Below are 26,801 nucleotides of genomic sequence, written 5' to 3'. Positions count from 1 at the left end.
GCTATTTTGGTCTGTGTGAGTCTAACTAAGTATCACACATGTCACACTCTTCCCTGTATGTCTCACAGCACTTACTGTGGTATGATGTCTGACCAACTCAAAGCCAAAACGGGAAACAGCCCTTTCCTGTGTGTATGTGAGGCTGGTTAGCTCACTTAGAGCGTGGTGCAAATAATACCACGGCTGTGGGTTGATCCCCGTGTGTGCCAGTGCTCTCATTATAGCGCTGACATGTGACCACCAGTTTGTTAAAATACCATAAATGTGGAGTGTCGTTATTCCAGTGACAAACAAGGATGGATTTTCTATGTGTCACCGTCGAATAATACTGATATGTTCATTCACTCGTTTGTGGAAAGAAGTTGGACCCTATGTAACCATGTTACATCTTCATTCATCACCAGGTGTCCCTTTCTAAACCTTGCCATCATCTATTCCTCCTCAGGTTCAACCTTATCGCACTAGACAGACCATTAAATATGACCTTGCTCGCTTTCACTCCTCTCAGCGCTGTACAAAATAACTTGTTTCTGTATGTACATATTTATATTGGCTGCATATGATGCTCATATGTGGAATGGGCTTTTTGAATTTGTTTGGGTTTGCATCAAACTGTACAAAAACTGTCACAATGAAAATCTGGTTTATATACAGTACAGTGTATAGTCTGAGTGTCCTTATCTCACTGTTTGTGTGTGTAACTCTGTGTCTGAAATGTCACATTCTTCTGCTTATGTCATCACAGTGCTAACAGTGGTATACATCTGCTAACATAGCGTCGTCCGAATAATGCCAAGGCCTACAGTTCGATCCCCGTATGTGTTGTGCTTTTATAGAGCCTGTAATATATTACTGCTGGTACTGATGTGTGAAGTACAGATCACATGACCAGCATTGACTGACTGAACTGGTGCAACATACAGTTTACGCCTTATAGGTTGGCCGGTTAGCTCAGTTGGTTAGAGCGTGGTGCTAATAACGCCAAGGTCGCGGGTTCGATCCCCGTACGGGCCATGTGATTTTGAGATAAAAAACTAATACACCCATTAAGTAGTAATCAGTTGTTGGACACTGTAAACGTGGCTTCTTCCTCTTCTGCGGCAGGTGGAATGTGCTGTTCATAATCCAGAGCCCCACATCAACACGGAGAGCACAGCAGACACGCCCGTCGTGGGCCATGGCTGCGTCTGGGTGAGACAATTTTCCTCCATTGTTCAGAAAAGAAGCAGGGAGCTATCTTACATAAGAGCTTATTCCATGGTTTACAGAGGCTACCGACAATAATGTGGGCTTCTCCCACCCAGAGCAGGTGGAAGACCACATTAATGGACCTCAATTCCAAGTTTTGGACGAGTGGCTTCAGCAAGTGTTTATTGGCAAATGGCCTTGTGGTCTTCTTGTTTTCACCAGCTAACACTATTTAAGACGAACCACTTTCTCTGTCAGTGAGTCCGACTCTTAGTTTTGGCAGAGAGCTGTTTTTGTCAGCAGAGCAGATGGTAAATTCTTGCTGTTTATTTATTAAAATGTCTAATGTCCCCTTGAGATTGACAATCAGGGTTTGAAAATTATTGCTTCAGTACTTAAGTTTTTCTCAAAATAAACAATGACTGCTCTAAGCATGGTAATCGCTGCTCATGCAGTGTTTTCGACCATCAGGGAAAACCTGGCGTCTGTTAAAGATATAAACATCACTCAAGCTGCTTATTTTCATGGTGAGGTAATGTATAAACTTCTGCTCAAAGTATATATGAAAACTTTTAAATTGGAAGATGTTAGTTGTTTTTAATGTAATTGAATGTCTTAGGGCAGAAGTGTTGCTCTCTAAGTTCCTGCCTTTAAATTGGTCCATTAACTTGTACTGTTGAGGGACTTTTTGTTTTCTCCTGAGTCTGAAGTGTTTCAGCCGTATGAGTAGTGAATGACAGACATTCGGTCTGAACTGGTCTGAGTCTTTTCTGTATTGATAGTAATACATCTACATAGCTTAATGAAAGTACTCCTAAAACAAAAGCTCTCTTTGTCTTTGCAGGTTGCAAGTTGCACCAACCAGATGGGCCAGATCTCCATAGTAACCATGCAGAACTCGAGTCCTAAGGTGACGGAGTGTTTCAACGTGGAGTCCCGTATCCTCTGCATGGCCTACGTCCCTGCAGAGCTACCGCAGGAGAATGGCGAGAAGGTCCCTGAAAACAACCATGTCCCCGCGGCGAAGGTCACTGATGCCCCCAGCGTCTGTCTGGGCATGGAGGAGGGCAGGTACAGCACACAGTGTTCTTCCAGAAGTGTGTCTGCAGGTCGTTAATATCTCAAAACATTTACCAGTTACAGTTTGTGAAGCGTGTAAAGTCAGCTGTACCCACACAATGCAAAGTCTTACTTCTGAATAGGAGACACGTGCACCTGTATAGTACTCAAAAGTAACTCAATTGTTACAGGCTTAAATTTTTACCCTTTTACAACAACACCATAAATTGTCCTGCAAACACGACAGCATTTTGACTATAATCTCTAATTGTATCTATTTCCAAAAGGTTATTGATGACGTGACAATGAAGGTATATATCAGTGAAGCACAGTGTATAAAGCTCTGTCCTAATTTTGTCTCCTGTCCCTTTTAGCATCATTGTGTATAAGAGCAGCCAGCGGTCCAAGAAAATACGTCTTCAGCATTTCTTCACCCCGGACAAGTCCACCGTCACCAGCCTGGTCTATAAGAAACACTGCCTGTACACAGGCTTGGTCAGCGGCTCTGTGGCAGTCTACTGCAGATCACAAGGTGTGTGTGTGTGTGTGTGTGTGTGTGTGTGTGTGTGTGTGTGTGTGTGTGTGTGTGTGTGTGTGTGTGTCAGGAGGGAAGGACTTGTGAACATGCATATCTCCTCTGTTATATACTCATAATTCTGCCTTTGTAATGTTTGTTGATACTCTGAAATGACTATAATTAAGACCAAAATGAGGTTAATTCACTGTGATTGTGTGAAACAGGAACGCATTCACTGAGTTAATTAGATTGGTTTGAAAACTGTGTAGACTGACAGTGTTTGCTTAAATATTTAGTCTGCACTAGCCCTGACTTTTGTAACCTCAGCCATAATTGCCCACGTACATGAATAAGAGCTCTGTTGCTGACTTTGTTGTTAGCTTTAGCATCTTTTAAGACTCTTCTGCTGGCACAATTTGCGAAAAGCAACCAGCAACATATCTGACTTTTTCCAATTACAGGCGGAACATGAAATGTGCTGCGAAGAGTCTGGTGCTAAATTGACTCAGCTAAACCTTTGGCAGCACTGAGTGAAATGGGTTATTCTGGGCAGAGATGTTGTTTTGTGGCAGATCACTCCAACTGCTGTTTTCTCTGTGTGAGTCATCAGGTCGCTGTTGGTGTGTAACTGTGTAGCTCGGGGTCAGGGGGCTCCCTCTGCTCTGTGTTGAGGTTCTGTTTCCGTTTGCTCGGTTGTCTGGGAGAAGCCAATCTGTTCGCGGTGACCTATTTAATGTCTTCCCTCACAGACAAGCACAGACACATTAGAGGGAAGGATCTGGGCTGCACTCCTCCCACAGTCTTTCACATTCTGTGTTTTGTTCCATCTCTTTCTGGCTGTCACAGCGATGCAGAGCAGAGGGTCTCTGAGCGTCCTCTTCTCTCTGCCTCTGTGTTTTCCTCTGCATCACATAATGTGGGCAAAGATAAGTACTTACTTCAGAACACAAGGGAACTGAATCCTTGTAATTCTTGGCTGTCAAATGTAAGTCTTGCTATCGCTATCATGTGATGCTACCATTGCTAGAGGCATTTTTTATTAATCTCAGTCACACATATTCATTCCTCTTTATGCCCTCGTATGATTCAAATTCGACTTCCAGCATCTCCAAAGAAGAACTTTCAAGTGTCCCTGCTCAATTTCTTGCTCTGTCGTTCTGTTAAGTTGGTGGAGAGAGAGAAACAGAGACAGAGAGAATATGGATGATGGCCTGAGGACAGGAACACAGGAGGAAAATTATTCCCGCTCATTTCACAGTTGAGCCACAGTTAGCCCGGAGGAAGCATACTGTATGTATGCAACCGTTCAGGAATGTTTATAGGGCTGCTCATTACTCCTTGTTTTGTTGCGCAAATCACCTCTTTTCTCTCCGTCAGTCTGCACACACTAATTATTTGACACTGGTAACTGAATGTTCCAGCAGCTTCAGTAGCTGCTTTTCATCACCACTGGTGTGTCAAATGAGTTCCCAGAAGGATCCCATGGCCCGAGATCCTCTGAGCCTCACTCGTGTGATTTCTTCCCATCGACAGCTCAGTCACTGTCAATGGAACATGATGCCAAGCGCTAAAATGATGAGTCACCCTGCGTAGTTTGGTAGGGAAGCTGCTCCCTGCATCCCTGTTGTAATGCTGCTCAAGTACTTTGTCACAGTGAAAGGCTGTGCCTGTACTCCATTAGCATTTAAAGCAGACCCACGGTTTACATTGCAGAGAAGAAAGCAAGCAGAACTGGGAGAATTGATAGCTTTTATTCTTTGCTGTCAAACTGTCAGCTGATCAAAGGGGACCCTCGCGGCGGGAACAGACGGGAAGATTGCACGAACCGTGCATGGAAACGCTCTTCTACTATAGATGCCGTGCGTCTGAAGCTGGCCAGTCAGCCTCATTCTGCCACGCTTGCTATTTCCTTTGTGACTGACTGCGTGTGAGACAGAGAAAGAGGGAGGCAATGATTCGGCAAAGGTCACACGTCATAGCCAGACAGTCAGAACATAAAGTCTATTCTCCTCTGTTCTGCCGTCCTGCCTTATCTACCTTTTCCTGTTGAGAGCATTGTGCATTCTTTATCAGAAGAATAAAATGATTGGCTTGTTTAATCCACGTTCACTGTCACTGGTTTGTGTGCTACTGTTTGCGCGCATACACCGCGATGAGATGTTTGGTGCAGCTGACATGAAGGAATGCTTCAGCTTAAGGAGTGAGAGATGTGGGCAGACTTACGTAAGAAATTGGCACTCCTGTCATTTTTTTCTTTTCCTGCACTGCTGCGTTTTCTCTTTCATTTCCTTGTGTGTATTCACCTACACAGTATGATTATTACAATAATATACACAGGGCGAGCCTCTTTGGGAGATTACCCTTACTTCCCCAGTCATTACTGTACCTCTGAAAGAACATCTCTCCCTGCGTGGCACCTCTGCTTTCAATAGCTGCCTTTGTGCCTTCTCTTGACAAACACTATTGGTGAGGCCTCATTCACTTCCTGGCCTAGATTAGCTCAGGGAATGTGGTATCTGGAGGAAATGAAGTTTGTATTCAACACAGGGGCCTTCTAGCATATCAGTAAAAAAAGACCATTTCTAACTGATGCACATTCCCGTGTTTGCGTCCGTCCAACAAACCCGCATTTCATCTCATTTTATGACGAGATTGAAATCCAAAACAGTGAATATTGTGGTTGCAGAAATGTAATGAGTTGATATTTTTAAAGACACTGCAAGGGGCGTTCCATTGCAGCAGAGCTGGCACTGTAGGTGTCCAGGCACATGTAGCACAGAGTGTGTAGGAGGTGTGAGTGGGATAGAGCTCAGCTCTGACTAATGCCTCGCAGCCCATCTATATTCATAGTGAAGGCTGTGAAAACCATCAATGGCCACTCCACCAGCATTAGCAGGCTTATAAATGCAGATGGCCTTTTCAGGCGACATTTATAAAGATGGAGTGACTGTTGTTAGGTCTTCTATCTAAAGTGTTAACTTTAACTACGTTACGTGATGAATTGTTAGACATTACAAAAGAGAATGCAGTAATTCTACCATGAGAGATGTACAGTGCTGTACTGTTGTGGCTTACAGTTGGCCACACTGCAACGTTATTCGATTTCTGACTGAATATACATGTAATCTGTGCTTGCTTATACAGTAAACAGCATTTTGTTCAGAGGGTATTTTGTCATATGCACATGTTTATTCATTTGAGTACTGAGGTGCCAGCATTGTGTTTGTTGTTACAGATGGTTTGTGGAGCTGTGAAAAGCCCAAGGTGCTGAAGCTGGGAGTCCTCCCAGTCAAGGCCATGCTGGCCGTGGAGGAGCACCTCTGGGCTTCATCAGGTGGACAGGTCTTCATCATCAGCACCCACACACACTGTGTAGAGGTATGTAACCTTGCTCTGATGCTGTTGGGCTAGTATTACATACCGTATGTTTACATCATAAACAGAGCAGTTTAGCAGACCATTGTGTGTGTGTATGTGCGTGCGTGCGTGTGTGTGTAGTGTAAATAACCTCTAGTACATTTCTTGTGTGTCTTTGTCAAAGTCAGTCATCCTGTCAGTAGAGAGCAGGAGAGAAAAGAGTTCAGTCTGTATGGGAAAGTTGAAAAGAGAGGGACATTTTGAATGCGTATGTTTGCTGTTGGGGAGATTTTCCCAAGAAGCAATCAGTGTTAACTGTGGTCACTAAAAGTATAAAGAACATCTAGCAGGTGAATGTGCCTCTTCTTTCCATATCCTGAAATATGGATGGTGTTTCCAGTGTATGTGTTCTGGCCTGGTTTAGGGAATGGAAGCACCTGCCGCGGGCCCAGGAATAGTAACCTTCCTCTGACATGCACTCACTCATAATCTGTTTAGCCTCATTAAGCTCATTATGTTGGACCACCTGCCTGTCTCGCTCTCTTTTCCTCTCTGAGGACTTACAGTTAGTCCAGAGTGGTGACTGTGAGGGAAACAGGAGAGGGAGACTGAGAGGGAGAGGAAGGAATTGGATATTTAAATAAGCACCTAATAAATACTTAATCAAAGGGAGATTAAATATGAATTACAATGGTTAAAATATGTAAAAAACAGAAATGGAGGACATTACATTTACGTTCTTTGCCCTTTCATCACCACAGTCTATCAGAACGGACTGCACAGACACACTTGTGAATGGACCAAATATAACTCCACCTACATGCAGAGCAATGTGTGGTGAGATTATGTAACCAGTGGTGAAGGAAAAAGACCAGTTTATTGGTCTCTGTGCACAGAGAATTCAGATTTACACTCTGCACATATTTGAAACTATTCTTGTTCACGTTAGTGACAGAATGGAGAGTCTAGAGTTAAAGAAAATAATACATAAAGTTGATTCAATCAAAGCTTTATGGAAGGAAAATGCTGGAAAATGTTTCAGCGTGCCTCCTGTTTTCACCACACCAGAGAGTCTCATTACGGTCTGAAATATTGACATCACCCCTCAATAAACATCTCGAGTGCATTTGGCCAAACAAACAAACAAACAAACAAACAAGCATGATTTCATATTCTGTGTTGTCTACTGTGGAAATGTTTGACACCATTTCAATGGTAAAGCATAATCACAGGGTCCCAGACGTAACAGCCACTCTCAACAGACAGAGACAGACTTTCTGTGGGTTGACTGGTGTCATAAGCTTTTCCAATAGTTTTCCTCTTGTTTGCAGTCACACACATCCAACACAAGACAAATATTGACCCTGTAGACACACTGTCATGCTTTTTTTTTTTTTTGCTATTTTTTTTGCAGTGTCATTTTCAGCTTTATTTGTCCAACTGACATTAAAATCAAGTGGGAAAAATTCATATTTTATGTTTTTATGCCTCCAAGCCGGTGACAGCCGTGCCCAGAGGCATTATGTTTTTCGGTTGTTCGTCCAAATGTACATTCTCACAAATACGACATCTCCGGAAACCATTGAGGGAATTTAGGGTTTTGGATCGTTGGTTGGACAAAAAAGAGCAATTTTAAGGCGTCACTGGAGGCTCCTGGAAATTGTGATGAGCATTTTTTTGAAGTAAATTAATCGATAAGTAATCGTTAGCTGCAGCCCTTTGCCTAAAGCAGTAACATCAGAGTTTTGTTGCAGGTAGACCATCACACACGCTAACAGCAACCTGCTGCACAATTCCAGAGCCACAGATTCATCAGGATTTAAAATGTCCTGCTAAAGTCTCCTTCTTATCTGACTTACAAACACCATCACATGGCCTGTCCCGCACCTTGTTGAATGATCCACTAAACAAACCTTCAGTGGGGAAACTGTTGATGTGAGTTGGCAGGTCAAATAGCTAATTAGCTGGTAATCAGGCAAATGACTGCTAATCAGCTGCAGAACAGTGAACAGCTTTTCTGTTTCAGTCACTGAAAACGTCTTTAGAAGTCTTAAATTTCACTTGGTAATATTTTGAATACAGTCACTCTGAATAAAAGTTATTCTTACTTTGATAACATACAACAACATGCAGTAGGTATTCCTGTCACCCTGCCCTGTCTCCCCCCATCCAGAGGCAGCTGGAGGCCCACCAGGAAGAGGGCATGGTGGTGTCCCACATGGTGGTGGCTGGAGTGGGCATCTGGATCGCCTTCAGCTCTGGTTCCACTCTGCGCCTTTTTCACACAGAGACCCTGGAGCACCTGCAGGACATTAACATTGCCACACCTGTCCACAATACACTGCCTGGTAAGAAAAACTGTAGATGACAAAATGTCAATACAGTTGCAAAACATAAGCGAAGTGTTAATTATTTGGAGAATAAGTCGCCTTTCCAGGGTCAACTACTCTGACAATAAACAAGAACAAGTGCAAACAGCATCTGTTTTTGTTGATGGTTCAAAGCTGAAAAACATTTTTGAATCTTATGATTTATTCTACACAAACTAAAAACATACTGCGCTGTAGCATTCAGAGGTTTCACTCACCTTGCCTGTGCACAGCCTTGTGGTTGACCGCTCAGTCACGGTGATTCTGTGGTCTTACCACCTTTTCCACTTCAGCATCCACCTCCTCTCTCACTCAACAGTAATGTGATCTGTGCACCTGAATCTGAAAGCTTTCGAGAGCGTCAGACCGTCTGATGAAGAACAACACAGCATATTTGTTCTCTCTTTTGATATCTGATCTTGTGATCATCTAGTCGAATACACCTACTCAAACACGGCCCTGTGTTGGTGGACTGTGATGCAGGTCCCATGACCTCATGCGTTCAGAGTGCTGTCCTACTTGGTGCCTGTCAATAATTAGCTGACATCAGTGAAGGTGCTCATCCAGACAGCTGCTGTTATGGCAGGTTGTCTTTCAAAGCCTCCTTTAGTCTAAACACTGAATGGGAACCTCTCATTTTATCTCTATTCCAAGTACTGCAAGAACATTTTTGACCCTGTGAAGTCATTTTTAAAGAAACTTAGTCTGGGAAAGGAAGATCCAGCCCAAATTTGAGCACTTGTAAAAACAAATAATGGAACATCCTTAGAAGTATGAATTATGACGTGTCACTGAAATATACAACTTATTTGCAGCTGAGTTCCATGTTGAGCTTGTACAGCTCAGCATGAAATAACATTTCTCAGCTATCTGAAACATTGATGCACTAAAGATCAAGAGCTTGTTTTGATACTTTTATGATGAAACGATTATGTGAATTAATTCATCACTTAAGAAGAAGAAATAAGACATTCTCCACTAACAAGTAACCTCAATCGATCAGACTGTGTTATGCTGGAACGAAACATTGCCTGGACTGACATTACCTGCACAAATCAAACCAAAGTTCGGGGTAAGTCAGTCAGTAAGTTTTCCCTTCAGCAGATCTAACGTAGCATTGCCAGTTAGCGTAGCGAGTCTGATGAGAACAGAGCTTTGTCCCTGCTTTGAAGAGCGATTTGCTTTGCTTACATCATTCCACTGAAATGCCTCACCTTTGATCTGTGGTCGTGTAAGGCGCTGCACATCTGAACCTGTCATTAAAAGGTTGTACTATCTGCAGAACAGTGTCAGAGGCGAGACAAATGAGCCATATCCCACAGATAATTTCAGACCAGGTGCATTTAATTGTAGGGAGCAAATATTTGTTTAGAGGCTCTGAATAGCTGAACTCATTTCCTCTGATAACAGTATGCACCCAAAACCAAGGAGTGTATAGCATCATGCCACAACACTGTTAGAGCTCTCGGTTGTGTTCTTGAGCGCGGACATTAGTTTTGTTCCTATGGGAATTGTTGTCATCACAGTAGATGATATTAAATTTAGCGTGTGGCGGTCGGCTGTGCAACAGTTTCCTGCGATGCGTGTTTAAGCCAAATGTCACAGAGGATGTTCAGGTCAGATGAAATGACTGTCAGTGACAGTCGTCCCAGGCTGAAGTCATCAGAGCTGCCCGCTGCTTTGGATCGTGTAATCTGTCACGTTACATCAGCTTGACCCAAAAACACACAGCCTGCAAGGATGATTGTCGACTTTTTTTATTTATTGCTTCTGTTGGTACAAAGTCAGGATTTGTGAAGTCCAGTCGCTGCTGCTTTCACTCTCCATTTCCTCAACGCTGAGTAAAGCAGACAGCTGTGGTTTGGCCTTGCATCTTTAAGTTTTACAGAAATGTTTTTGGACAATCAGCTGTTTGCCCTCCTCTTGAAAATGGTCGACAAGTGTGGTGTTTTGTGACGGCATCTGTGGTTTAATCAGCATGCGTGTTGTGGTCTGCAGTTAATGACTCGCCTGCAGTTGTGCTGTGCTATCTCATCTTCAGCATCATTAGCAGTGCTGTCATTAGCCCAGCTCCGCCTACGCTGTGTATGCTTATTTAGCCTTCAGAGAGACTTCTCTATTATTGCCACAAGGCAGTAATAACATTCAGAAAAGGCATCAGAAGTATTTAGCTACAAAGTCATAAAAGCAAACATGTGCAGAAATCAGCATTTACTAATCAGCAGAATGTTGGATCTCATGTAATTAGCGTTTGGGAGATGGTTTTAAATGCCGCTTAGCTGTTAGAGCGAGTCTGAAGACAGAATCCACTGAAGGCTTCGAAACAAGCCGCAACAGAAAAGCATCCTCTCACAGCTTTTTGTATCCATGGCTACAAGTTGTTCAATGCACAGTGATTAACAGCATTTCCTCGGCCTCATGCCTCTGACTGCAGGCCTTTGAGGACGGTACCGGCAACAGTTTTTCATGTAAAAATGTAAGAGTTGACCAACTGTTGGGAGTTACCACCCTCCCTTGGTACTGTGGGAGAATCTCCCTCTGATACGCAGTGTTTAGAGTTACAAGAGGAAGGCCTCTTTGTCAGACAGATGTGAATGATAAAAGCAGTCTGCTCTGGGACCTCACTGCCCATACCGGCTAATAGGATCCATGCAACCGCAGAGGAAGCTGGTTCTGGGACAGACCACCACACATGAAAGCTTTCAAACTCTGGGCCCCACCATTAAGAGCTCACTACCTCTGATAACAGTATTGTTTCCCTGAACTGTCAGTCAGCGTGGAAATCAAACGTTTTTCATACATTTGGATTAGATGAAGCGGTCGCATGAAGTCCACCTGCCTGCCGCTCTGTCTGTGCTCCGTTGTGATCTGTGCTTTTCCAGAATTCTCCATGGCAGCGTTTATCACTGCTGGCTGCTGCTGTGGAGCAGAGTGAGACCAAAAAATGTGCTGTTCCTGCACAAACTGTGATGTAATTGGAACCGCCAGCCAAACCCTGTGGACAGGAGACACTGCCTGCAACTGATGTGTTAGAGGCAAAGAGCGACGGGTCTTTCATCGACCGCTTTATGCTCCATTAATGTACATTTACTGAGCCACGAGTGACACTGTTCAGATATTTGATCTCTGATTTCTGCGTTACCCTCATGCCTTACCCTTACATTACAGATCCTAATTGGGTTTCTGCTTGTCCACAGAGCACACGATCAGGCTCACAATCACAGACACGGGGCGTTGTCTTCAGTGTGAATGTCTACATAAATGGTGCAGTGTTGAAATGCAGGAGGTGCTGTAGGTGGGGTTATCCTTCTCATGTTCATGCATGTTGGAGCAATTCTGCTAACTCTCCTTCATTGCAGACAGGGGTTCTTTATCCAAGTGCTAAACAGACATCAGGCTAATAAGCTGTAATAGCAGCAATTTTCACTATAACTCATAGCTAGTGTCTATTAAAGAATCCTTTGCAGCTCATGTTTTAGAGTAATTTAGTGGTATTAGTAGTTGATTGGTTGGTTATTTAAAAACACCACTCTCTCGTAATCTCTCTGCATTTCCAAGTCTTTTATATATATATATCATACATATATCATCAGGACATAATGAGAAAAAGTGATGCAAAGCTTTCTGTAAAGTGTAAATACGGTTAAAAGTTAACAAAAATGAATATCTTCAAAAAATTCTTAATAAACACTTCAAAGAGCAGTCGTCCTCCATCAAAGCAGACTGCACCATGATGTCTCAGAGGACGGAGGCTCGGTGGCTGGCTGCTGTGCTGAGGGTCTAGCCCGCCTTTGTCTGCTGCCCTGTGACCTAAATAGGCAGCCACGCGTGGCCTAATGGGAGACAAACATCAGGGGGGGTCAGTAAATAACACCTCCAGCTCTTCTTTGTTTGAACGCCAGCATTGTCGCACACATCCCAACACGGATGAGACACTTCTGTCTAAGCGAGCATCCACTCCGTCAGAGGCACGAGGGCTGAGTGGACGGGATGACACACTGTAGCTCCACTGTGAAGTAGCTCCAGTTAAAACTTGTCTCGAACTGATCTTCTTCCTTGGAGACATGTTAGATTGACGTGGAAATTAAGTTAAGATTCCTTGTTATCGGTGAGGTAGACAGTGTACGATCACTGGAATGAAATCTAATCACCTCGATGACCTTCTGATCCTCGAACATGTCAGCACGCTCACAAGCTAAACAAAAATGTTAAATATGATACCTGCTTATACATGCTGCATGTTGCCATGCTAGCATTAGCATTTAGCTCAAAGTACCGCGGCACTTAAGTACAGTGTATCCTCACAGAGCTGCTAACGTGGCTAGTGGCATGGCTAGTGCATTGAAATACAGCACGTTAAACCCACTGCAGCTCTCTGAAGGATGCAATGGATAAAATGTATGTTTGTGTTTCGGACAAAGACTGAAATCGAAAGCACTCTTCCTCACGTTGAACTGATCAGAGTTATTCCTCGACTGATTGAATGGCTGATGTCGTGTGTTATTGTAATGTTTGGGATTTGCGCCTCCCTCCTGCTGTTGGTTGTCAGGACTAAGTGCAGATCAAAGCCGTGCTCTGGTGTGGTGCTCAGGGCCAGAGCTGAGCCGTGTTGACGCTCACTCTGGGTTTATTTTAGTTCACCCTCTGGGTGGGGAACTCCAAATATTATGAAAGGAGGAAGTTGAGCAAGGCCCCTGACCAGTTTCTGCTAACTCTGGGCCCTCATTAGAAGCACATGTGGGCAGGACTCAGGGCCCAGTCTCCCACTGTACCTGCATGCCTATCTGGCATGATTCCTGGAAGTGTGGCAGCATGGCGTGTGTGTGCCCCATGCAAGGGGTCAGCTCTAGTGAGGGGGGGTCAGGCAGAGAGACTGGCAGTAATTTTTCCTAAAGCCCAAGAGGATTACTTTGTGGGAGGAAATTCAAGTCAAGCTGTTACAGCAATAATGACTCATGACAGTCTCGCCTCCCACATAGCAGGACTGAAAAGAAAAACCCCCAAAACCCCAGATTCTTATTACGATCATAAAAAATGATCATTAAAAATGTCTGACCACATTGTTGCACAGCTTATTCCTGACAAAGCTCCTGTGTGGGGACGGAAGCGAGGGCCAAACTCCACACAATAAGTCACCTAGCACAGCCAGCCTGACTTTATTGCCATCCTTGCTGAAATCACAGCTTTTCCAGTCCAAAGCGGCATCACAGGGATTCTCGTGACCCGGACGGGAGAGAAAAGGTCAGGTCAGATTGTCCGGCTGTAACTACCACAGAGGCACAGCTCCTCGTTTAATTACAGCATCACGCTTCACTCATTCTGTTATGTAACACTTTTGTTTGTTTGTTCGACTCAAAGCGGACCATAATGGGGATTTTTTCTGTGTTCAGACACTTGAAAAGAGCTGCTCTTATCCAGGCTCCTCTTTTACGTTGCCCTGGAGACAAATAACCGTTGTCACTGCAGAAATGCCGCCACTCGCGAATAAAGATACTCCCCCACCCTCCCTCTCTCCCGCCCTCCCTCCCGCACACCATGTTGTATTCAAGTGGCCCATTAATTGTGCTCTTTTCTGATTTTCCAGGATGAACAAGTGTGCATGAGCTCAGTGCATCTGTGTGAGGGCTGACAGGTCATACTTGGCTCTGTAACAGTCAAGGTGGTAGAATAGTGTGTGTCTGCCAGGAGACATTCAGGAGCTGCTTTTTAACAAAATCGAATTTATGCAACATTAAACTGATGTCGTGCTTCTGTTTTTCTTCCACAGGGAACCAGAGAGTGTCAGTGAGCAGTCTGCTGGTCTGTCATGGTCTGCTGCTGGTCGGGACCAACCTGGGGGTGACTGTGGCGCTCTCTGTCCCCAGACTGCAGGGGATCCCCAAGGTCACAGGTAACACTGAAGCATGACTAGATCACATATTCAGATGTACTTGCGTAGAGGCCTGCAGCAAAGGATTATGGTTGTTATTTATTAATCTGTTCGATTAATTGGCAAACATTGAGTGTTGGGGAATATTTTTTGAATTATCAGATATGTATACAGGTGATGTATATCTACGTCTTGATGAATATTACCGTGGCTGTGCCTGTTGTCAGGTCGGGGCATGGTGTCCTTACATGCTCACAACGGACCAGTCAAGTTCCTCACCGTGGCTGCTGCAGTGTGTAACCGGCCCCCTGGCCTGCCATCCTCCACCCCTCCCACCTCAGAGGCCGATGATGCAGAGAACACCCAGCCACCCTCAGATTCAGCCCTGACTCCCCCTCAGGGACGGGGTGTGTGGTTGGGAGAGGCGGGCTGCACCACCATGGCTCTCCAGGACTCCATGTCATCATCCTGCGGCTCCCTAGCTCCATCCCAGGGCTCTTTGGAGCACGGGCCTGAGGACGGGGCCCTTTACGACATGCTCCACGACCCGGCCCATCAGCAGAAGGGCCGCCGGGCCAGCAAGGTGGATGTCAGTTCTTTGCTGGTGGTGTCTGGAGGTTTGGGCCACCGCAGGGTCAACAAAAAGGTCAAACAGTCTCGCCATGAGGAGACCACCTCCACCATCATGATCTGGCAGATCCCCTTACTGAACATGTGACACCAAAAGCACCTGGGTAGGTTACAAATAACATAAAAATCAAATCAGATTGTTTTCTTGCAGAAGGATCTTAACTATATTGTCTTTCTTTTCAGATTAAAACAGAAGTGCTGCACACAACTCTCACAAGGAGATCCAATCAAAACAACTACATGTCTTATGGAAACCAGAAGTGCATTAAGCATCATTCACAGTGTTCCGCTGATGTTTCTAATGATGTCTCCTCCCATAAAAAAAACAGCAAAGGATCAATATAACCACTCATCCAGGATGCTCAATGGAACAAACAGCCCTACAGACCAGTCAAAGGACATACTGTACTTGTTAAGGATATATTTGTTTTAATACACTGAAAGGACCTTAAATGCACCCTCTGATAAAGTTGGTTGTTGTTCTGTAACATGGCTAATACATTACTCTCCAGTGTTTGTGCCATACCGGTCGACTGTATAGGACTTCAGTATTTAAATCAGTGTTGAAAAGAAGTGAGACAGGCGATTACATAAACGTTTTTCACGAGTAGGGTCAGGGTTTGGCCGTACCTTGGATCATCTGTCAAGGCCAGAGTTGTAAATATAAAGTATGACAACTCAGGATTACATGTGTATGAGTTTTATGGTCAGAGAAAGTTTCTGTGTTTATACAGAGTCGAATCCTTTTACTATTGGACCAGCTTGTCTGATGCTACCATTCTATAGAGAAAAGGGATTAAAAAGGTGGAACATTGATGACTGAATCGGTCTGGGAAGGCCTGAGGAGGATCCCTGGCTGGCCAGGTTTCTATTCATAGAGAGATGAAAGAGTTGTTATGACCAGGAGAGGCTTCCCCCCCCCATCACATCTTTGAGTCTCACATGAGGATATTTAAAAAAAGAAAAAAAAGACATACTGCTTTATACTTTTGTCCCTTTTTTATGTACTTCTGTGACTTGTATTAACAAATTCATAAACTGTTTTATTGAGCAGCGGTGTGCTTCATTTGAACTTCATTTTCAAAGCGTGCATGCAATTTTTCATGCTTATTGTCCATCAGTGATGTTATTAAATTCTCTCTTCCTGGGAACATGCAGCACCTATGCTCAACTTTTCTGCAGTTTTGGCAAGTTTCCAGCTGAACAACGCACTGCAAAGGAGTTGAAACTTTGGTAAAGCACCATTTAGTGACTAACTTCAGTCATATTGAGCACGTGGTGGAGGGAAAAAGTGTCAGTGTGCGTATTTTTCGTGACTCAAACTAACCTTGCACTTCTCTCTGCTTGTGCACAGCCGTCAGTTCATGCTGGGACTAGCAATGTGCCTGAGGGGCCGCAGGAACTGAGCCTGATACAGCTCTTCCGGGATTTCAGTGCTCATTTCTCCCACTACCTAACCGAGAGGGTCAAGACTTTTTCTCTCTTCTGACGCCCACGCCCACTGTTGCACAACCATGTTTCACTACATTGTCAGTTCTAACAAAAATAGACAGGCTGATTTCAGGTTGGAGGTGTTCCCATGCTGCAAACCACGGCACCACGGGCTTATTCCAGATATGACCTGATCTGGTTTTTTTTTGGTGTAACTAACATTCTGACTTGAAAGATAATATTTAACTTCTGTAAATGAATACTGGCTTTTATTTATTAACTACAATGCCTCAGTCTTGGACCAACCAAGTAACCCAGATATCAGTTTGCCTGGCTGGGTGTTGCCACTGGTTGCTTATCAATACATCTCTGCAACTGGAAGTCTTTTGTTTTCCCTCTGACCCTGACATTTCCATGTAGACCCCTCACTCTGTGTATCAGTCTTCAGTGAGTCTCAGAATATCTTGCATTAAAACCTCCCAGCAGAATTCCCGCTAATCTCAGGGGGCTGATAGTTGTGTGATGCCCTTGCGGCGGCTCCCCTCTATTTTTGTATGTGAAGGCCAGCTGTTAAGACACGCAGTCTCCTCTGTGGAGAGGTTATGGACCCTGGATAAAAACGTCTGCTACTGCTGCTCTGCGAGGTTGTGCTATTTCTAATCAGGCCCTTTCAGCGTATACGCCTTGTGTGCTTCTTTCATCGCTGCACTAACAGAGTTTTCCATTTCCAAGGTTACTTTACATACAAATCACAATATTGTGGCTCTTGTTTGGTTCAGGCTGTATCTCTCATAGGAGCTAGTTAGAAACAGTGTAGGGGATCATTTGCAAAAGGAAAGTGTGACTCATATTTCCAGAGTATTGTTAGGCCTCAAGTACACACTCAATTTATTTTAGAGAGCCATCCTGTCAGTTCTGCAGATATTGTGATAAACTGTCTGAGGCGCAAACAGGTGGTGCACTAATGGAGCATTTATTGATTTTTAAATAGTGTTACTGTAATATAAAAGCCCTTTGGGGGCTAAGAGTTTGGCATTTAATCTTCCTTTAACAGGTACGAGCGTCTCTCTAATATTCTCATAGGAACTGATTTTGCAGGGTTATGTTACATATTTCTCTCTGCTAAAATGAGTTTTAGGTGATGTTTGGTATATCTGTGTGTTAGCGGGGGAGAGGGGTTTGAATTTCACATATCTTCAATCCTCTAACCCCATCCCCACCTCCACCCATCGTGGTACCCAGGACAGGGATGATGCGTAAAGGAATGTCGCATCTCTGGGATGCGTCCGGCGCGCGCACAACAGATGGAGCCTCGTGCTCCTGCTGTTGAGTGTAGGGTTAATGCCGCCCGGAGGAGGCGTGGTTTCGATCAATGATAACCGCCTCACTGTAGTCAACTGTTCAAAAAAAAAAAAAAGAAAAAAAAAAAGACAACAAAATCATCGTCCTGACTGAGCGGGTGTCTCTGCGGTCCACGCGGGACTGCCACAGTCTCCTTGGAGAGAGAAAGACGCGGAACGTGCGCAGCAGCTCTCCCCACTTCCACTGGAGGAAATCACTTTGCGCCGGCTGATCTGAAGGAGGTGCGACCTGAAATGACTGCTTGATCGTTCCTCCGACTCGCCCCCACCGCTGATCCCGGGCAGGTTTTAGGCGCAGGAGCGGATGAAACAGCAGCTGAACGGTGCCGATGGAGAAGAGGTGAACGGACGGGATAAAGCCGCTGGAACGGTCGGTGGAGGGGAGTCATCCAGGGGAGCACAGCCCGGCTCGTTCAGCGGGATTGCAACTGCCTTACGTAACGGAGCTTTGTGTAGGGGCCGGCAGGGAAACTGCTGCTGCCGAGCTGCTTAATCACAGCGAGGAACGCAGGTAGGTTACAATACACCGTCAGCGGATGGAGATCCTTATTTGTGGATTCTACTTTGATTAAAATCAGGCGTGCGTAAAACACTTCTATTTGTCCTTGATATGACTGAATGATGAAACGCTGTTTTCTCAGCGTTTGTCCGACATTATGCGTCAGACGAGTTTTGATAGATCGCAAACACCCCATCCGAGTCATATTGGAGATTAATTCCATCAGGGCAAAACCATTTGCGCATGCGCTGTAAATATCTCCAGATTACCACAAATAATGGACAGGCAGGGTGATTATTGGAGTAGGTCATGCAGTTTTACACCCACATCTCGCTGCGTGTCGGGACTGCCTCCGTCTCTTTAAAGCTGGAAATGCTGCACACGAAGCGTCAGTGCTGCTGCGGCTGCTTTCACTGAACTGATGACACGTTTATACAGGAGGGTATTACACACTGTAGTTGGCAATGGCAGCACTAAGTAATTTTTTCCTTTAAATTTAACTATGTCCAAGTTGTTTGTTATTGGAGAAAGGGCGCCCCTTAGAGAATATAGAAGTCCTTGCAGTTTCAAGACTGTTGTTTGCTCTCCTTCGCTGGGCCTTGGTTGAACTCCCTCCTTGTTTCCCCTCATCTAGGTGAAGGCAGAGGAGTTCATCCCTCCACCCAGCATGATCTGTGAAGACGCCGTCTCCCCTCACCAGTGAATGATGAACGAGGGCCGCAGGCAAGCAGGAGGGGCTATCACTGTGGAGGCAGATGTCATCCTCCATGCTGTGAACCCTGACCTTGTCACACCCTCTGACAAAGATGGGAGTTTGTGTCAAGCTTATGTCCAAGGATTCCTGCAGGACCAGCAGGATTTCAGCCCCTCTCCGGTGTTTGAGAGGGAATACCTGTTAGACGGAAAACTGATGGAGAATAACCATGTGGATCATCAGAAAGGTAACGGCTCGTACATCTCAAGAGCTGACAAGTTTCACCTCCCCAATGATAAGGGGACTCCAGATCTTTCTCCTCAAATTGACTCCGCTGTGTCCAATCACATCGCTGGCATGCAACAGAACAGTGCAAGCGGTGAAATCCAGAACGGCGCCAGAGCTAAAATGTCTTACAGTGCGGATTCATCCGCGCGCTTGCCCAGCCAAGCCAAACAGGAAACTGATTGGTCAGTCCTAAAATCGAACCTCGAGCGCAGGGACAGCAGCCAGGAAGCTGAGAATGCACAGTCTAAAAAAGAGCCTGATTTAGTCATTGAAGTCGGCGGGCAGACGATCAATGCTCACAAGTCTGTCCTGGCAGAGAAGAGTGACTATTTCAAAGCACGTCTGTCACGAGACATCCTCAAAGTGAAGGGCGTCAGTTACAAGACTTTGTCTACATTGATCGACTATGTTTACACTTCTCAAATGAATGTTTGCAAGGATAATGTTGTAGATGTCATCACGGGGGCTAAAATCCTCCAGATCCCCTGCGCCGTCCAGGCCGCCATGGACTCCATGTCTGCACAAATCACTGCAGAGAACTGCTACGAGATTCTGGCCATCGCCAAAAAGCAGCGACTGAGTGAACTGAAGGAGACCGCCTACGGATTCATGAGTGACAACTTCCTCCAGATCCTCAAAGACCCCGCTGTGTACGGACGCCTGACCGGGTCTGAGCGGGATCTGATCCTGAAGAGGAGAATGGAGGGGAGGAAGACTCTGATGGTGGCAGAGATAAACGATGTGTTTGATCGTGTTGGGAGTCGGCCGCCGAGCCGCTGCGGCAGCCGGCCGCAGAGCCCATTGTCGGTTGGGTCTTTGGAGGAGAATCATATGATTTACTACTTTAATGAAACAGCAAATGACTGGAGACCTTTGACTGCGATGCCCGAGGACATAAACACTAAAGGGTGCGGGATCTGCACCATGTATAACTACCTGTTTGTGGCAGGGGGAATAAAGGGCTACGGGGACAAGGGCAAGGTCTCAGACAAGGTCTTCTGTTACAACCCAGTAACCAACCGCTGGGCTGAGGTCAGACCTCTGATCCAAGCTCGCGCCCAACTAAAGCTGGTGTCTACAGATGGCTTCTTGTATGCCATTGGAGGAGAATGTTTGTTCACAGTAGAAAAATACGACCCTCGCATGGACCGCTGGACCACGGTGGCCCCCTTACCCAAGGGAGCCTTCGCAGTGGCCCACGAGGCCACGACCTGCAGCGGAGAACTGTACGTTTCAGGAGGCTCTCTCTTCTACCGCCTTCTCAAGTACGACCCCAAGAGGGACGAGTGGCAGGAGTGCCCCTACAACAACAGCAGAAAGAAGTCCACCGACATGGTGGCTTTGAAAAGCTTCATTTACCGCTTTGACGTGAACCGCGAGCAGGGAGTCACCGTGTTCAAGTACAACACCATCGTGAAAATGTGGCACGACTGCGCGTCGCAGAGGCTCGGAAGTCATTTACCCTTCAGGTGTGCCGTTATCGAGAACTGCATCTACTGTGTGAACAAAAGCCAGACTTTTCAGTTTGTAGTGGAGGAGGAGAACGCCTACTTTGTCGAGGAGCCGCTGAGGGCACCTCTGGAGGCAAAAGGTGTTCTTTTTCCTTTTGTTCTCTCGTTGCCTGAAAAGCCTGAAAAAGTTGCGTAGTGTGTGTGTGTGTGTGTGTGTGACACAACAAACGTGTCACAGCAAAACTGGAATAAGCAGAAGACATATACCCTCTTCAATGTCTGCTTTCTATCTCAGTGTCTCATTGCCTGCTTGCAATGGAATGTGCGTGTTTGCATGGCGATTTAATGTATCTGCAGGGTGAAGCCTTAAAAGGAAAACTTTTTTTTTTTTTTTGTGTTGAATGAATGCAACAGTATTTGTATCCGACTGTAGATAATGACATGATGACAGTGACTGTAGGTTATTTTGTGTATTTCCTGTGTTCAGTTTGGTTTGGTGCACTTTTGTAGTTAGAACAGATGTTATTTAGAACATATTAACTAGTTGACTGGTGACTTTGGTAACAAAAACTAGTGTTTTGTTGAAAGTTGTGTAAAAAAAAAAAAAAGATTGGAAGAAGCTGTAGTGCGCTTTATGAACGATGCAACACAGGTTCTATGCAAATGAGACAGAATATACAGGTGGGTCTGCTGTAATGCTGTGCTGTTTAATAGTTACTATACGGGAATCTGACTGGGAAGGAATACACTATTCCTCGAACTAGGGCTGATTATTTTTATTATTTTTGTGATTACTCAAAAAATTGGAATAATTTCCCACACCCAAGGAGATGTATTAAAGTGTCCTGTGGTCATAGGACATACAACAACCCAAAACCCAAAGAAAGTGAATTTATTATTATATAGGAGAAAGCCTCAAATCCTCCCAGGAAAAGCAAATGTTTGGCTTTTTTACTGGGAAAAATATTAGAATGATCAAACTCTCCTCAATGATTTCCTGTCAATTAACTAACCGATTAATTAGCTAAGGGCTGCAGCTCTGTTTCTTAACTGAATCAGTCCTGCACCACACACATATTCCCTTTGCAAAGCATTTAAACAGCATGTTGTACCTGCTTTAGTTCAGGAGACCTCCTTCATCAATGCAAAATCTATCATTTCAACTCAGCATTTCCAAGAAGCTAAAAACAAGAGGCTTTGAAACAAAAGTGGAAGCTGCACAGATTTAGCTTTAAAAGTACATAAATAACATTTATTTTTAGATTCAGAATGTACTATTTTGCTTAGACTGTATACTCACAGGTGTCACAGGTCCTACATTTAGCTGCCAAAGATAGAGAACATTTCAGCCAGGCTAAAATCAATCAAAACTGACACAGGCTTTCATGTGTTTTGTAGATTAAGTTCTATAAAGTGTCCCTCTGTACCACCAGAGGAGTAAAGCAATAGTTGTAAGAGGGAGGACATGTTTGCTCCTCACAGCCACTGTCTGCAAGGTTAAGGCAAAGCGAGCCGTTCGTAAGGCACAAACATACATCTCTTATCTTTGTTTCCCTGCTTGTGTTTAAGTAAACAGCAGCCGACTCATGTTCAACCGTGAGCAGGCTTTCCTCACTGACGGGGGCTGACCTATTCTTCAGGTCAAAGGTTAAATCAGATTCTACAGTGCTGCAGCACGGTCAGGCAGTGGCCTCCACTGCTTCCCCAAACGAGATATCTTGATTTCATGACACTGACAAACCACGTTCTTCTTGCATCACACCTCATTAATACCAAATTTGCTCTAAATTTCCTTCTTTTAGACATTTCACAGCATTTGTTTACTGCTGCAGTATCACAGTGGGAGTTTTGTATGGAAGCTAACGCTGATATATTCTTGGAAAAACTTGCTTTTGATAACATTTGTAGTCGTGTCTCCAAGCAGTTAATGTGACGAGGACAAAATGGATGTGGTTTTCATATTTTGCTGGCTGGAATCTGTATTTTTGTGAATTTTTGTATGGATTTGGTAGTTTTGGATCTGCTGCTGTGATGGACAGTAAAATAATGCAATGCTAAGCAATGGCTTCCTGTTCAAGGTATATGGAGTGGGCTAACAAATAAGCTGTTGGATAATGTATATCAGTCAGAACTAAGTGCTTCAAATAAAAGATTTTGTGTCTGAAAATCGGATTTTCTCTGATTTCTCTTGCATGTTGGGAAGTGCTAATCTGCCATACCTGTGCCAGAGTTGCCATCTAGTGGATACTCACTGTAACAGCATCCAGTAATACTGCAGCGCTGTGTCTTCCTTGCCAACAACTGTGCAGTAATTGCTGTAATATTCATAATATGACTTCAAGGGAAACTCCATGCCTCTGTGAGTTTAGGTCAATATGAACATCATCAAGGCAAATCCATCTTTTGATAACTGATATTTCAGCCAGCCCAGCCATGAGTGTATTCACCTCTTCATTACAAACCAATCAGCTGCATCATCCACTGATTAATATGACAAAATGAAATTCTGATGGAAACCTACTTCCACAATCTTCCTTTTTTATTTTCACCACTAAGTACTTTTTATGACTTATTATCTCGTAATTATGTTTTTGTATCCTAATGAGATATTGTGTAAAATGATTAGAATTATGAGATAGCACGTCACAAGTGTGACTTAGTATCATAATTATAAGAATCTTTCTCAAACTTTCCTTATAATCATGACATATTATGAGATAATTATGATATATGAAGTCATAATTATGAGAAACATTCTCCTGACTCATTAAACGCTTCTCATAATTATAACAGATAATCTGGCTGCATAAATGAAGTTTGACTAAAAGAAATCAATGTCTAATAAAGCAGACACGCACAAATGTTGAGTCTGATTTCTTAGTTATTTAGTTATTGTTTATTTAGCTCTATTCCAGTTATGGAACCATTATGTAATGTGCAACCAATTCTTCCATCCTCCAAATGTCGAGAAAGCATCTTGGTGCAATGCCACACTTCTGTCACTAGAGGGTGGTGTTTCCCTGCTACAGGAAAGAGCTGCAGTAAAGCTTTGACATTAAAGTGAAAATGAAGCTCCGTCTTCACTTTACAGACAGCCAAAGGTCATCCGACACCTTTCAGTCTTTTCTGTGGAATAAGTTGTCTGGATAGCAGAACAACGATATGACAGGAGAAGTCACAAGTAACACAACAGAACATCATCATAGACAGGGCTACAGTATAATTAGCTCTACAGCAGCTGTGTTTACTGTTTTTATGTTTGTATTAACAAACACAGGAACAGGTACTCTGTTTTTTAAAAAACAAAGGAGGAAAAACCCTTTTTTGAAGGTATAGCTATGCATGTGTGGACGTGGCATGAGGGCAAGTGGAATGGGACCGCAAGCAGGAAACTACAAACATGTCTCCGTGGTGAGTTGACCTCTTGTTTTCACTGTCAAGTCACTGTGTTGTTTTCATATAACAGACCAGTTAAGTCAGAATCACATTATTTGTTTAATGCAGTAAATACTGTGTACAGCACATATGTGTGTTTGTCTTGAAAGCAGCGGTACAGAGGCCTTCAGTTTTTTGTCAGACTGTCTCTCAGCACATGATCATTTGCATGTTCTTCATCACACACGCACTCATACGACCTGCTTTCTGCCTTCTGCTTTGCTGCAGTGGAAACAAGCTTTCCTCTTGCAGTTAGTTTATACTGTCCCTGTGATAGCACATGCTGCACATCAGGAGTATATATATGTATATGTATACACATATACATACATACGAATATACATATACGTATATATGTATGCGTATATGTGTGTATATATGTGTTTTTTTCAGCTGCTTGTATTTGCATCATATTTATTTTTACCTTTGTCCACCTTTGTTGCTTTTGTTCTGTATGTCTATTTCTCTTTTTCTGAACTAATCTAATGCAACAATGCCATAAATTACAGGTGGAAGTGTCTTCTCCACAGTTGTTAGACTGAATTGGTTTATGTTGAACAGTTGTTGCTTCTTTTGTCTCCACTTCCTGTGTTTCTCACTGTCTTCACTCTTTCAACACTGGAGGGCAGTATGAGCATTATGTAAAGAATGGACGTGTCACAGCTGCACCCTAAATTATCTATGCTCCATCTATAGCATACACTCTTCATACTGGTGTATGCTACCTACGCCAAACAGGTAATGACCAGATCTAGCTCACATGCAGGTTGAGTTGGGGCCAAATTAGGTTGTGGCTCTTAAAGGTCATTTCACAGAAAATGACCTCATAATATTGTGAGATATAGTACTGCTACACTAGTTTACCAAAGACAGTTTAACAAACAATATTGCGACAATTAGGTGTTCAGTGTAAGCTATTATTTTAAAGTGTCACCGATTTCATTTTGAATTTTTGATTGAGAAGGAAAATTTAATGCTATTGCTGTAATTGAAAAAGAATCTGCATTTATCATTTTAATAATAAAAAAAAAATGGTTCAATTTTTTAATGATTTGTTTTTTATATTTATATTCTCTTTTTAAATAATGTTTTCAAGGGTTTTCTTTGCTATGATTGTCAGCTGTGCAGTCTGTGTATTGGAAGAACTTAAATTAGTAATAAATCAGAATTAAATAATGCCTTATAATTAATGATTTCGGTTTAGGAGTGTACATTTATTTTAATATGATCATATCACATAAAATTCTGCAGGTCTAGATGAAGAACTTTGGAAATATCACGCCTACTAATTGCCCTTATGAGGTGTCACAACAATGCAGTCAACATGAAACCCAACTCAACTGCTCTCAGCCTGTTGCCATGGAGCCCATATGATTGACGGCCCCCTGAAGGTTGAACCCGCGCGCATTTGGTTCTGAAGTTCCTCGCGTCTGCCTGCAGGTTTCTCTGCACTGAATTGGAGGAGAAAGCTAAGTATTTAGCAAACTAGCCAAGCATATACAGGTTTCCAACTTACTGTTTACTAATATATTTTCAAACTGTCACAGAAAACAACAGAAACCATATCATTCTCTCAGGCACACTGTTTTGGTGACTGTTGATACAAGCTAATTTCACAGCTGCACTGCCTAATTGGATAGCTCAGCGGCTAGTGTATAATTAGCATTAGCATGGTGTAACTTCAGTCAGTATAGAAGCTAATATAAAGGTATACCCAACACCTGAGACTGCTCCGTGCTCTATTTGAGGACCTTGAGATGCTACTGAAAGTTCTGAAAGAAGTGAGTAACTAAAGCTGTGAGTTGAGATGAATTTGTCACACATATTATGTTTGCTAAATTAGCTGAGACATGCTAACTGCGGGCCTAAGTCCGTTTGACCAACGCCTGATAAGAAGTTAAAGTAACCTGCTGTTCAGAATGCATAAATGTGACACTTGTGTAAAACCTTGATGTTTTAATTGTTTGTTTGTTGTTGTTGTTGTCTTGTTTAAATGTACCTAGGTTGCAGCCAGTCACCACAGTCAATCTTTATCTTGAAGAAAATGCCACAAATTACACATCATGTACCTATACTGGTACATTTACAAGTTAATTGAGGGGAAAATATACATTTATTGAACTACTGCTTTCAAAATGCTGGTGATAGGTTAAGCCAAACTGAGGTGAGAAGTTACTCTCAAACTAATTGTAATTCTGTTTTTGTTTTTTTGTTTTTGTTTTTTTTGTTTGTTTGTTTGTTTGTTTTCAGTTCTGTAAAGAGCTGAATGAGCTCATTGCATGAGGCTGCAACACACAGAGGAAAAGGTAAAGGGAGGGGGGGGTGTCTTCTCATGTATGTGTCTTCTCATGTATGTTGAATGTGGTGGGACCATACTTGCAATTCACTTACTCCCTTGAATAATATAATAACCACCAGCATCAGGCAAGACCCTTACCTGCTGCATAAAAGTTTTGCCTTGGAACTGCTAATCTAGGCCAGGACTCTTTAATTGCTAATTATGACTTGCCATTTAAGTGTTTCACATCACACACAGGTTTAAAGTGTTTCCTGTTTGTCTGGCTTTCAAACACCCACAGGAGGTATGACGCTGGAACGATGATGATCTGGTGTTCAACTTGCGACGTGAAACATGACACCTTCTTTGAGAACC

General features: G+C 43.6%; 2 protein-coding genes and 1 non-coding gene across 6 annotated transcripts in view; all 3 read left to right on the top strand.

The window, feature by feature from the left end:
* arhgef10 (Rho guanine nucleotide exchange factor (GEF) 10) overlaps positions 1-16,099 on the top strand; it is a 47,382-nt gene extending 31,283 nt beyond the window's left edge. For all 4 annotated transcript variants that reach the window (XM_076749386.1, XM_076749385.1, XM_076749384.1 and 1 more), the window contains 8 exons: positions 1,105-1,191; positions 2,033-2,259; positions 2,622-2,779; positions 6,000-6,142; positions 8,295-8,469; positions 14,258-14,380; positions 14,587-15,093; positions 15,173-16,099. In XM_076749386.1, the coding sequence (XP_076605501.1) occupies positions 1,105-1,191; positions 2,033-2,259; positions 2,622-2,779; positions 6,000-6,142; positions 8,295-8,469; positions 14,258-14,380; positions 14,587-15,077 (1,404 nt within the window). In that variant the 3' untranslated portion in view covers positions 15,078-15,093; positions 15,173-16,099. The remainder of the gene's footprint in view (positions 1-1,104; positions 1,192-2,032; positions 2,260-2,621; positions 2,780-5,999; positions 6,143-8,294; positions 8,470-14,257; positions 14,381-14,586; positions 15,094-15,172) is intronic.
* Positions 941-1,014, top strand: trnai-aau (transfer RNA isoleucine (anticodon AAU)). Its single transcript has one exon. It is a non-coding gene; the product is annotated as a tRNA-Ile (tRNA).
* A 1,552-nt stretch (positions 16,100-17,651) lies between the features above and the next one.
* Positions 17,652-22,880, top strand: LOC143331590 (kelch repeat and BTB domain-containing protein 11-like). The gene is made up of 2 exons (XM_076748621.1): positions 17,652-18,292; positions 18,915-22,880. Exon 2 carries the CDS (start codon positions 18,984-18,986, stop codon positions 20,907-20,909), a length of 1,926 nt encoding a protein of 641 aa, XP_076604736.1. The 5' UTR covers positions 17,652-18,292; positions 18,915-18,983; the 3' UTR covers positions 20,910-22,880.
* The last annotated feature ends 3,921 nt before the right edge of the window (positions 22,881-26,801 follow it).

This window comes from Chaetodon auriga, chromosome 14 (assembly GCF_051107435.1).
Source record: "Chaetodon auriga isolate fChaAug3 chromosome 14, fChaAug3.hap1, whole genome shotgun sequence".
Lineage (NCBI taxonomy): Eukaryota > Metazoa > Chordata > Actinopteri > Chaetodontiformes > Chaetodontidae > Chaetodon > Chaetodon auriga.
Note: the sequence above shows the minus strand (reverse complement) of the source record. Positions and strands in the feature narration are given on the sequence as shown.